Source organism: Molothrus ater, chromosome 6 (assembly GCF_012460135.2).
Source record: "Molothrus ater isolate BHLD 08-10-18 breed brown headed cowbird chromosome 6, BPBGC_Mater_1.1, whole genome shotgun sequence".
Taxonomy (NCBI): domain Eukaryota; kingdom Metazoa; phylum Chordata; class Aves; order Passeriformes; family Icteridae; genus Molothrus; species Molothrus ater.
In genome coordinates, this window is record NC_050483.2 from 10,231,560 (window position 1) to 10,244,281 (window position 12,722).

General features: G+C 58.0%; 1 protein-coding gene across 1 annotated transcript; it reads left to right on the forward strand.

The window, feature by feature from the left end:
* Positions 1 to 769: 769 nt before the first annotated feature.
* RAD51 (RAD51 recombinase) lies at positions 770 to 7,303 on the forward strand. The gene is made up of 10 exons (XM_036384339.2): positions 770 to 808; positions 1,677 to 1,786; positions 2,204 to 2,341; positions 2,735 to 2,852; positions 3,408 to 3,499; positions 4,199 to 4,293; positions 5,139 to 5,252; positions 5,576 to 5,705; positions 6,247 to 6,368; positions 6,628 to 7,303. The coding sequence occupies exons 2-10, from the start codon at positions 1,700 to 1,702 to the stop codon at positions 6,749 to 6,751; spliced, it is 1,020 nt and encodes a 339-aa protein (XP_036240232.1). The 5' UTR covers positions 770 to 808; positions 1,677 to 1,699; the 3' UTR covers positions 6,752 to 7,303.
* The last annotated feature ends 5,419 nt before the right edge of the window (positions 7,304 to 12,722 follow it).

The following is a 12,722-nucleotide window of genomic DNA, read 5'->3' on the forward strand; positions in this document are numbered from 1 at the left end:
ACTAAAGACTCAAGTGAGTTTTTGGTGGAGTTTATTATATTGTTCCAAATACTGAATCCAAGCAGCAGCTAAAGCCACACATTTGTGGTAAGAAAGGGAGCTTAGGCAGAAATTTTTCCATTATCCAGCTTTAAAAAATCATGGAAATCTTCACTTCCGTGTGCCAGGAATCAGCAGCTCCACTCTGTGCAAGACCTCAAGGCAACGGGATTCCATCAAAGTCAAGGGATGGAGCTTCCAGTGTGGAATTGCAACCTCTGCTCCAGATGTGTCTCGATCTCCAGCTGCTTGTTCTTGGGTTCTGAGGAATTGTCACTGCTCAGGAATTGCGTGGGCTGCTGGATTTATGGGGGCACGGGGTTGTGCTTCAAAAGGGAAAAGAAAAGAGAAAATAAGGGAAATAAGAGAAAGTAATGGAAAGGAGAGAGAAGCAAAAAGAAAGGAGATAAAAAAGGAGAAGAGGGGAGAAAGAGAAGGAAAAGCAGGGGGGGAAGAGAAAAAGAAAGCGGGAAAAGAAGGGCAAAAAGAAAAGGGGCGAGAGAGAAGGAAAAGAAAAATGGTTAAAGGAAACAGAAAGGAAGACAAGAAAGAGAGAGGAAGGAAAGAGGATTAGAAAGGAAGGAAAGAGGATTAGAAAGGAAGGCCGCGGTACGCCGGGGCTGCTACCCATGACTCTGGTCCCGGTGCCGGTGCCGGTGCCCGTTCCCGCGCTCCCCTTTAAGGCGCCGCCGGGGGCGGGGCGGCGCCTGCGCGGAGCGGTCACGTGAGGCGGCGGCGGGAGCGCCCGAACGGCCGGAGCGGGGCCGCGGTGAGGGACGGGCACGGGCACGGGGTGCGATGGGCTGAGCTGAGCTGAGCTGAGCTGAGCTGAGGCGGGCGGGACGGGCCCGGGGCCGCCGGACCCCCGACGCCTCTCGGGGTCCCCCCGGCGCCTCCGCGGTGCGGGAGCCTGAGGGCGTTGGCGGCGGAGGGTGGGCAAGGCCGTCAGCTGTGGGCAGCCATGGAGGGCGTTAAACAAAGGGCTGGGGTTGAGCACAATGAGGGGACACGGCGTGCGGAGTCCAGGGAGCTCCAGATCGCCGGCGGGCGGTACCTGGGAGGTGCTGCTGGCCGGGGCCCTGGTAAAGTTCGATCGTGGAATGCCAGAATGGCCATGAAGTTCCACCCCCTGCCATGGACAGCGACACCTTCCGCTATCCCAGGTTGCTCCAAGCCCCGTCCAGCCTGGCCTTGGTCACTTCCAGGGATCAAGGGACGGCCACAGCTTTTCTGTGCCAAAGCCTCAACACTCTCACAGGGAAGAATTTACCAGTATTCAATGTAAATTTCCCCTCTGTCAGTTTGAATCCATTCCCACTTGTCCTGTCAGTATTATATTCAAATTGTGTGTTATATCCCAGGTGTGTGAATTCCCTTGTATCCTTCAGTTTCCCATGACAGCTCCTGCCTGCCATCCTGCTCAGCAATCCCAGGCGTGGTGCAGATCCTCTGCAGGGTTTTCCAGCCCTTTCCAAGGTGTTTGTGGCAGCCCCGAGGGCAAGCTCTGGGGCACAGCCCAGCCATTTCAGAGGCCATTTCAGAGGGCTTTTCCAGCTTTAAGAACTCCGTGATCCTGATTTATGTGACCACAAAACTTATTGCTAAAAGGGAGCACTGAAATGTCTGGTTCCTTCCAGGGGCTGTCCTGCGCCTCGCTGCCATGGCCATGCAGATGCAGCTGGAGGCCAGCGCAGACACCTCAGCAGAGGAGGAGAGCTTTGGGCCACAGCTCATATCCAGGTTGGAGGTAGGTGAGGAGTTACCTCTGGAGGAACTTTTCACAGATGCACTTGCTGCTCTTTTTCCTAGAATGGAATCCTGTGATGGTTTGGGTTGGAAGGAACCTTAGAAGTTCATCCCATTCCATCCCCTGCCATGGCCAGGGACACCTTTCACTACCCCAGGTTGCTCCAAGCCCCATCCATCCTGGACTTGAGCATTTCCAGGCTCTCCACCAGGGCCTCACCACCTCCCCAGGGAAGAATTCCTCACTAATATCCAACCTGAACCTTTTTATTTAAAAGCAAGGTGACACCAAAAACTCTGCTGCTAAATTCTTACTTGTGTTCTGTTAAAAAAAACCCTACCGAACAAAAAACTCAGAAATACCCAAAAATACCAACAGGTGTAATTTTTCCTCTCTCCCTCCGTCCCTCTCTCCTAGCAATGTGGCATAAATGCCAATGATGTGAAGAAGCTGGAAGAAGCTGGGTTTCACACAGTGGAGGCCGTGGCTTATGCGCCAAAGAAGGAGCTGCTGAACATTAAAGGCATCAGTGAAGCCAAAGCCGACAAAATCTTGGTAGGCATGTCCTGGAACTTTAACCCGAGATATTCCACAGGTTTATTTCTGCTGGCTGAAAGTGTTGTGGTGAATTTGGAAGGTGTCCAAAGGGCAGTAAGGGGTGATTAGAGGTGTGACTTGACTTGTGATGGGAAAAGGCAAAACACACCAGGACAGGACTGAACTGAACAGGTTGGGGGAAAAGGGGAGAATATTTCCATAAAAGGGATGTTGGAGCTTTTTCTTGGAGCAGAATTTGAGTTCTGTTCATAGGTACCAACTAGTGCAAAGTCTATGAAATGTGCATGGAATGATACAGGCACCGCTCCACAAGGCAGGAAATATTAATTACTGTGGGATTAACAAATGGCATTAACTCCTCTGGCACTGCTCATCTGGGTTTTCCCTCAGGCTGAGGCAGCCAAACTGGTTCCCATGGGCTTCACCACGGCCACAGAATTCCACCAGCGGCGGTCGGAGATCATCCAGATCACCACTGGCTCCAAAGAGCTGGATAAGCTGCTCCAAGGTCAGCATTTTATTATTTCTCTTCCCTGCTTAACCTCACTTATTGGGATGGGGTTTTGCCATGAGTGGGATCCTTGCACAGAATCATGGAAGGCAAGTCCTGGTTAGATGAAAAACCTCTAGGACTGCTCTTGAATAATTGCTTTTATTTTAGAAGCTGCAGAAATAGTTTTTAGTCCTTTTAAGTCATGATGCAAGATCCAGAGCTGTCCATTTTTGGATGTTTCTGGTTTTTTTAAGTCCATGATGCATTTAGGGAAAACAAAACCAGGCATCACCATCTCCCCATTCCTCTGGTAATCTAAAAATGAAAACAAGTAATTTCAGCTCTTCAGCATCTTCAAAAACACCAGTGAACTTCTTAACCACAGCATGAACAAACCTCATGATGACAAACAATTTTCCCTCTTAGCTGTGAAACTTTCAGCCAAATTCAGTGTTTAACTGAGTCTCTGTAAATGTAATATTTTATGTGTGACATAGATACATAGATCATACATGTAGCATGTGACCTTTTGATTTTTATTAATAATTATTATTGTTATTTTCCCTTCAGGAGGAATAGAAACAGGGTCCATAACAGAATTATTCGGGGAATTCCGTACTGGGAAGACGCAGCTGTGTCACACCCTGGCTGTCACCTGTCAGGTGGGGGTTCACCTCATCACAATCCAATATTCAGACCCCACAGCCTTTTGGGATATTTGCTAATTTGCCTTGGGATATTTGCTAATTTGGGCACTTCCTTTTACTTTCTAAGTGTTTATTGCTGTCTAGAAGTTTCTGTTCCCTAAAATATTAGAGGCTTGGACTTAATTTGATCGTTGAGTTTACTCCCTGAACTTCCCAGCTCAAAGCTGAGCACCTGTCATCTTTTGTAGAGTCATGGAATGCTGGAATGGTTTGGGTGGGAAGGGACCTTAAAGCCCATCCAGTTCCATGGCCAGGGACACCTTCCACTATCCCAGGTTGCTCCAAGCCCCATCCAGCCTGGCCTTGGACACTTCCAGGGATCCAGGGGCAGCCACAGCTTCCCTGGGCAACCTGTGCCAGGGCCTCAGCACCCTCCCAGGGAAGAATTTCTTCCCAATATCTCATTTATCCCTGCCCTGTGTTAGTGGGAAGCCATTCCCCCTTGTGCTGGCACTCCAGGGTGACAGGGACTACAAAAGGAAGGTGTCAGCAGCAATGGGGATCAGGGATCTTTCACTTGTCCCAGCTAAATGGGACTTTAAGCACAATAACTTTGGATGTTATTTGTTGTATGAGCTCAGTGAGGGCATGTGGCAGTATCTGCTGTACTTATGGATGCTTTATTCCCTGTTCCTTCCTTTCCTTCTCCTTTAGCTCCCCATAGACCGCGGTGGCGGCGAGGGAAAGGCCATGTACATCGACACAGAGGGCACCTTCCGTCCAGAGCGGCTCCTGGCCGTGGCTGAAAGGTCAGTGAGTGGGAGACAGGAATAGATGGACTCACAACTCAGTTGGAAAATGTTTTCCAGAGGTCCTGGAGGTTGATTTGGCAGGTGTTCCCTTTGGAAAGCTCTAGTGTTGCCATTCCTCTCCTCTCCTTGCCGCTCTTTCCCCAGAGCTCTCGTGTCATTGTCCCTTGGCATGAGGTGATTTCCTTGTCTTTTGCTACTGGAAGGGATTGGGAGCTTCCCAAGCAGCTGGGACAGGACTGGCTGGGTTCTGTTTGCTCTTTCTGAAGGGAATTTAATTGAATCCTGCTGGCTTCTCCCACAGCATGGACTGCTCCCATGTTCCCTGTCACCAGGGAATATTTAGCAGCCAAGCAAAGGAGAGGAAGTGAAATGATTGCAGCAGGCACAGCTGTGTCTGTGCTGGCCATGTACAGAGTGTCCTTGGAATCAGGGAATCTTCAGGTTGGAGGAGCCCTGGGAGATCCCTGTGCACAACCATTCCCTGGTGCTTCTGAGCCCCCCACTCTCCCATGTCCCCAAGTGCCACATCCACATGGCTTTAGATCCCTCCAGGGATGGAGCCTCCACTGCCAGGGCTGGACAGCCTTTCCTCTTAGAGACTTCCCAATATTCAGCCTAAACCTCCCCTAGTATCACATGAGGCCATTTCCTCTTATCCATTTCAAATGGTTCCAATCATTCCGTTCTCTTTTCATCACCACAGGTTGCATTTTTTTCCATCTGTTTTTATCTCTGCTGGGCATGTGAGTTTTTCTTCCAGTCTTTTGGCAAAGTTCCTGTCTAACTGCTATGGATGAAGTTGTCACTCAAGGTTCATCCCTTTGTTTTCCCTGATTTTGCAGGTATGGCCTGTCTGGCAGTGATGTCCTGGACAACGTGGCCTATGCTCGGGGCTTTAACACCGACCACCAGACCCAGCTGCTGTACCAGGCCTCGGCCATGATGGCTGAGTCACGGTAATGACACTGATTTCACAGAGTTTGTTCCCACATGGGATTAGCCTTTGATTCTCCAGGGAGCCAGCTTGCTCCATGGGCAGTCAGCTGTCAGCAGCACATCCTGCTGCTGGAATTCTGGGTGCCAGCAACTGGCTCCAGCTGATGTGGCTGCACAAACATAGGGAATTCATGGTTCCCCAGTGCCAGCCCGAGGAGCAAGTTGGGAGCTCAGTTTAGAGCTGTGGTTAGAAACAGTGCTGATGATTTCCAAGCTGCCAGGAGAGCTGTGCAGGCAGCTTGGCATTGGAACCAGGACTTAGAGCCCCGCCTGCCCTTTCCAGGTACGCGCTGCTGATCGTGGACAGTGCCACGGCCCTGTACCGCACGGATTACTCGGGAAGGGGCGAGCTCTCCGCCAGGCAGATGCACCTGGCCAGGTTCCTGCGGATGCTGCTGCGCCTGGCCGACGAGGTGAGCATCCCCTGGGCTTTATGGCGTGGGCTGCTGCTGGCCAAACACCAGGCACCCATGAAATCTGCTCACTCACCCTCCTCTACAGCTGGACAGAGGAGAGAAAATGTAATGAAGGGTTTGTGAGTTAGGGTAAGGACCAGGAGAAAACACTCATCAATTAGCAGCACGGGAAAAACAGGCTCAGCTTAGAGATTTGAAGTGACATCATTACTTACAAAATCAGAGCAGGATAATGAGAAGTAAAATAAGCTCTTAAAAAAACAGCTTACTCCCACTTCTCCCTCCTTCCCAGCTCTTCCTCCTATGCCAATGGCACAGTGAGATGGGAATGGGGGGGTTTGGTCGGTTCATCCACCCAAGGCTTCTCCCACTGCTGAGGGAGAAAAGGTCCCAAGGGCTTTGTCTCCACCTCTGCTCCCATTGGTTTGGAGAGGCTGGATCCCACACTTATGGACACCAGGAATGCCCCTGTGTAGTTTTCCCTGCTTTTCTGTTCTGATTGTGGGAAATAACTGGGTTTGGGTTGTTTCTCCTGCAGTTTGGCGTGGCCATCGTCATCACGAACCAGGTGGTGGCACAGGTAGATGGAGCTGCCATGTTTGCTGCAGATCCCAAAAAGCCCATCGGAGGCAATATCATTGCTCATGCTTCCACCACCAGGTGAGACAAGAGATGGTCATATCCCACGAGCCTGGGCTGGGAATGTTTTATGGAATTGGCCAAGTAGCTTTTACTTCTGGGCTTTCCAGTCTGTCCATGGTAGGCCCAGCCTGTGCTTCAGCTCAGTGCCACTCTGGGCCCTCAGTCCATGGGGAAATGAATGTCTTGGGCAGTTCCTACAGCTCTGTTTACTCCTTTCTGCATTAGGATGATTTTCTGGGAGTCCATCCTGATCTGTTTCCTTCCCTCTCCCTGTCAGGCTGTACCTGCGGAAAGGCCGAGGTGAGACCAGGATCTGTAAAATCTACGACTCTCCGTGCCTTCCCGAGGCCGAAGCCATGTTCGCTATCAATGCCGACGGAGTGGGAGATGCTAAAGATTGAAAACTCCTTTTCTTCCCCTGAATCCCAAGACTCTGTGTCTGTAAGAGGCTCCTTTCCTAGTGGCACCTTAGGGATACTTCCCAAGGCAGCGGGCAGAGGAAGCTGTGCCGTGTCAGCCTGGGAAGCGTCGGGACACACCGAGCTCAGCCACAGCTGTTGGGAAGAGATTCCCTTGGCTGCAAGCACAGGTGAGGGCCGTGTGCTTCCTCAGCAACATTCCCAGAGCACCAGACCCTGCGTGTTTCCCTGGATCCCACCATGGTGCAGCAGAATCTTGGTGGCCACAGTTGGGAACTCAGTGAATTGGAAGCAAAGCTGAAGGGTTTGTCCACTAAGAGAAGCGGTGATTTATAAATCAAAGCAGAGTGATATTCCACACCAGGGATTTGGGATTGGTGATGGTCCCAATCCATCATCTTTCTGTTCATTTTCTTTTGGATGCTGCAGCCTGCTGGGCTGGGGGAGCTGTTCCTTTGCCTTTAATTTTCTGTATTCTGTTAATTCTCCATGGAAATCTGCTTTTAATAAAAAGGCTCTTGATGATGTCCCAGGTTCCTGGAATTCTCAGGTGTGTGTTCAGACCAAGGAATGTTCTGGCTGGCAGAAGCTGCACCAATCTCCCAGGAATCTCAGTCTGGTTTGTCTTTGCTCCCACTTGTCCTCAGTTTGGGGTGCAGTGCAGCCCTGCCCTGTGGATCTCCTAGAAGGGTTTTGGGGTTAAAAAGTTTCTTTCCTATTCTGCAGTTTTTCTCTAGAACTTGAGTAAAAAGAATAATGTGATCTTGATGTGATCTTAATTGGTTCATTTGCATTGATTAATTAAAGCAGATCATTGAGAAGGGGCTTGAGCAGCCCTTGGTTGGAGCTGGCAGTTCTTGTCTCTTCATTCTTTGAATTTATTTTAATTATTTCTTAAGCAATTCCTACAGTTAAGATACACAGTGAGGAGAACAGCATTGCTGCCCAGCTGGATTGGGAAATCCAAGTGCAATTCCTTGGAGAGATTGAGGGGATGGGGAGCTGAGCCTCAGGCTGGGTTTTGGCTGCAGGAACTGGCTGAGGAGAGGAGAGAGCCCCCAAAATTGGTTAAAGCCAATTCTGCTGGGTTTGGGTGCTCCCACCCCCAAAAAGGATCCTGGTTAAAGGGACTTGAGGAAGCAGCGGGATGTGCTGGGGGGGCTGTGCTGGGATCCCCAACCCCTGGCCAGGAATGCTGGGCACTGCAGGTTCACAGGGACACTATGGAGGGGCTGTGCTGGGATCCCCAAATTCCAGCCAGGAATGCTGGGCACTGCAATTCACAGGGACACTATGGAGGGGCTGTGCTGGGATCCCCAAATTCCAGCCAGGAATGCTGGGCACTGCAGGTTCACAGGGACACTATGGAGGGGCTGTGCTGGGATCCCCAAATTCCAGCTAGGAATGCTGGGTGCTGCCAGACCTTTGGGACACTGCCTGATCCAGAGAGATTTCCCATTGTGTTCTTTTGTGCTCAGCACCTGGCATTCCATTGGAGTCCCACAGGCTGGAAATGCCATGCGAACAGCTGGAATCGCAGCCGATCACACAGAAGCCAGTCCAGGAGAGAAAACGAGCTGTTCCACAGATGGATTTTTCCCAATGTGTTTTAATTTAAAGCAGAACATCGCCCGCCCCTCCCACCTACCTCGACCCCATAGCCTTTATTTTTGGGCTTTCTCTATGAGAATTATCTGCCTACGCTGGATAAAAAATTCCGAAAATATTCCTCCGGCGCTGCGGGGACCGGCGGGGTTCGGAGGGTTCCGGGGCCGTGGCGGGACCGCGCCCGGAGCCCGGGCGGGGCCGCAGCCGGAGCAGGAACGGCAGCGCCGGGCTCCGCCCCAGCGCCCGTCCCGGAGCGGCTCCTCCCGCCCGCGGCGAGCCCGGTCCCCACGCCAGCCCCAGTCCCGCCCCGGTCCTCCGGCCCCGGGACCCCCAGTGGACACCGGCCGGAAGCCCCGGTTCCATCGCCGGGAGCAGCCCCGGTTGGGCCCAGCCGTGAGGGACGGGCCCGGCCCAGGTGAGAGGGGCGAGGCCGCGAGCGATGGTCCCGCCCCCACCGCGGGCAGGGCGGGGCTCCGTGAGGCGGGGCCGGGACTCCGTGAGGCGGGGCCGGGGTGGGGCCCGAGGTGGGGCCGGGGGCGGTTCCAGGGGCGGGGCCGGGCCCGGCTCAGGTGCGCGGGGCGGGCCTGGCTCAGGTGCGCGGGACCCCAGCGCGGCTGCGCGGGGCGGGGCCGAGGTGATTTAATCCCCGGGAATCGCCTCCGCCGGCATTTGCTCACCCGGAGCTCGGTGCGGGCGGCGCGTCCGTGTCCGCCGTCCTCAGGTGGGGCGCGGGGGCTTCGGCCTCGCCTCCTGTCCCCCCCTCTACCCCTCCTTCCTTCTCCCCGTGCTCCCCTGCTTTCTTTCCCTTTCCCCCTCCTCCCTTTCTCCCTCAAACCCTCCCCGCCTTTCTTCCCAAACCCCCACACTCCTTCCTCTCCTGTCCCTACCCGCTCAATCCCTTCTATTCGCACTCTCTCCCTCCTCTGTCCACGTTCCTTCTCTTCCCTTCTGGCCTTTCCCTTCTCCTCCCGCTTTTCTCCATCCCCCGATCCCCCCTCCCTACCCCTCCTCATCTCCTCCACGTCTCCTCTCTCCCCGTCCTCCCCTCTCCTCCTCTCCTTCATTTCCCCGCAGACGCGGGGCTCGGGGCGCCGCAGAATAAAGCCCAGAGGGCCGGAGCGGCGCCCCCGCTGTCCCTGGAGCCCCCACACGGGGCCGGAGCCGCTGGGCGGGTCCCCCCATTGCAGTGCAAAGCACGGCCCGACACCGCCGGGGTTCCGGCTGTCCCTACATCACACTGGGGGTCCCCGGGGGGGGAAGGTTGGGGGGCGGGGGTGGGGGTTTGGTAGGGCCCCCTCCTCGGGAGGGGGTCCGGGGGGGAGGGGGAGAAGGGGGGAGGGGTGGGGGGGGTTGGGGGGGGGGGGGTAGGGCCCCCTCCGGAGGAGGGGGTCCCTGGGAGGGGGGCGGGGCAGGCCCCCTCCGGAGGAGGGGGTCCGGGGGAGGGGGCGGGGCCTGGAGGGGGGGATTCCCCCCTCCGCCCCGCTTCCTCCCCCCGGACCCCCTCCTCCGGGCGGGGCTCGGCTCGGCCCCCTCCCCGGGACCCCTCCTCCGGACCGGGGCCCAGGGGGAGGGAGGGGGGCGGGGTGGGGAGGGAGGGGGGCGGGGCGGGGTGGGGAGGGAGGGGGGGCGGGGTGGGGAGGGAGGGGGGTTGCGTCGCGTCGCTCTGCATCGTGAACACCGACAGAGATGACCGCACAGACAAACGGCCCCCCCCCGTTCTGCCCACCCCACCCCGCCGCCCTCCCTCCCCCTGGGCCCCGGTCCGGAGGAGGGGGTCCCTGGATGGGGGCCGGGCCGAGCCCCGTCCGGCGGAGGGGGTCCGGGGGGAGGAAGCGGGGTGGAGGGGGGAATCCCCCCCTCCAGGCCCCGCCCCCTCCCCCGGGACCCCCTCCTCCGGAGGGGGCCCGCCCCGCCCCCCTCCCAGGGACCCCCTCCTCCGGAGGGGGCCCTACCCCCCCCCCCCCCCCAACCCCCCCCACCCCTCCCCCCAACCCCCCTCCCCCCCGGACCCCCTCCCGAGGAGGGGGCCCTGCCTAACCCCCACCCCCCGCCCCTCAACCTTTCCCCCCCCGGGGACCCCCAGTGTGATGTAGGGACAGCCGGAACCCCGGCGGTGTCGGGCCGTGCTTTGCACTGCAATGGGGGGACCCGCCCAGCGGCTCCGGCCCCGTGTGGGGGCTCCAGGGACAGCGGGGGCGCCGCTCCGGCCCTCTGGGCTTTATTCTGCGGCGCCCCGAGCCCCGCGGCTGCGGGGGAAAGACGGAGGGGGGGACAGAGGACGGGAACAGGGGACAGAGGTGGTGGTCGGGGTGGGTCAAGGATGGAGGGCAGGTGAGGGGGTCGGGATGTGCAGTGGAGCAGGGAGGCGGGCAGGGCAGGTGGGGTGGCGGGGGCAGGACGGGCAGAGGATGGAGAACGAGGATGGAGCACAGGTGGGGGGGTTAAGGTGAGGAAGGAAAACAGGGGTGGAGAAGGAGAAAGGGTGAAGGAAGGAGGGGAAGGAGGAATTGGGAGGAAGGGAAAGAGGATGTGGGGGCAGGTGGGAACTGGGCTAAAGAGGGAAGGAAGCGTGGAGGAAGGAAGGGTAGGGTAGGGCTGGGGTGTGTGGGGGCATAGGAAGGGTAGGGGGGACCGGCCCGGGAGGGAGCGGTTTGGGGGGGAGGGAGGGGAGGGCTAGGGGGGAGAGGGAGGGGGGGGGGTAGGGGGGGGGGAGGGTGTAGGGGGTGGGGGAGGGGAGGAAGGGAGGGAGAGAGGAGAGGTATCTGTAAAAAAGAAGCAAAAATAAGCGTAAAAGAAAAGAAACAAAGATATGGAGGCCGCGCGGACAGAACCTTCCCCTCCGAGCGCCGAGGGGGCAAATGGCACCAGCGGCGATTCCCGGGGGTTAAATCCTCTCGGCCCCGCCCCGCGCAGCCGCGCTGAGGCCCCGCGCACCTGAGCCGGCCCCGCCCCTCACACCTGAGCCGGCCCCGCCCCTCACACCTGAGCCGGCCCCACCCCGCCCCGCCCGCGCCCGTAAATCCCGGCGGATCCACGCCCGCTCCGCTTTGTGCGATGGATGCTCGTCCCGGGATGCGGCGGGGTCGTCGCTGGAGCGCTGTGCGGAGCCCCGGACCGGGGGCAGCTCCCGTTGCTGCGTGAGGCTCGAGGCGCTGAGGTGGGGCCGGGAACAGGACCCGGGCCTGGGGATCCGGGTCCTGCCGGTGTCTGCTGGGGGTCCCGGGCAGAGCGGGTTGCGGGTCCTGGACCCGCAAGACCGGGGTGGCGTTTGGGTGTAGGGATCGGGACAAGCATCGCCATGGCAAGGAGGAGCCGCTCCAGGACGGTCGCTGGGGCTGAGCCCGGCACTGCCGCTCCGGCTGCGGCCGGAGAGGGGCGGGAGCCCCGCCGGTGCTTCGGGCAAGTCCCGCTGCTGCCGTGGGGAGCCGGGGCTGTGCAGGTGCCGGTGCCGGGCCCGGCAGGAGAGCGGCGCATTCCCGGAGCAGGCGCTGGATCGCGGCTGGAAGCGGCCGGGGCGCAGGGATCGCCCGTGCCGGCCCCGGGAGCCCTCCGGCCCCGCCGCTGCCTCAGCGCCGTCGCCCCGCGGGGCGCCCCCTGGCGGACACGGAGCGGGGCTGCGAGCGCGGCGGCCCCCGGGGCGCGCTCCCGGCCCGGCCCCCGCGGGGATGCGGAGCCCCCTCAGCCCCGGTACCCCCAAGGCCGCCGCGCGCAGAGCGGGACCCGGACCCCGCGCCTGCACCCCCGGGGCTCCCGCCCGCCGCGTCCCCGCGGAACGAGCGGGGCTGCATCGCCGCGGGCCGGAGGAGCCGCTCCGGGCCGGACGCTGGGGCCGAGCCCGGCGCTGCTGCTCCTGCACCGACTGTGCCGGGTGCGGGCACGGGGCCCTGCCCGGGCTCGGTTCTGCTCGGGCCGCTCACTGGGTATCTGCCAGGTGAGACATGATGCTCTCCCTCCTTTCCCCAGTGGCTCGTGCTCTCCAACGCAAAAACCTCTGGGTTTAAAAAGCCAGTGAGAAGTGTTTATTCTTTATTTCCAGAGCACAGGATATTCTGAGTTAGAAAGACCCCCGAGGATCGTCAAGTCATAGCTGACTGGCCCATGTGGGCATTAAACTCGGAATCCTGGCCTTCTCAGCACCTTGCTCCAAGCACCCGAGCCATTCTCAGGGTCACGAGAAAGGTCCTGCCTGGGATGGGAATGGCTGCTGCCAGCAAAGGAATTGCCATGCAAATCAGCAAATGTTCTGCTAATGCTGCTTTGTACACCAGCCTCTGGAATGGCTCTAGGGTAGAACTGGCTGGCATTTGACACAACAGCATGAAACTATTTGTATAATCCTGATTTC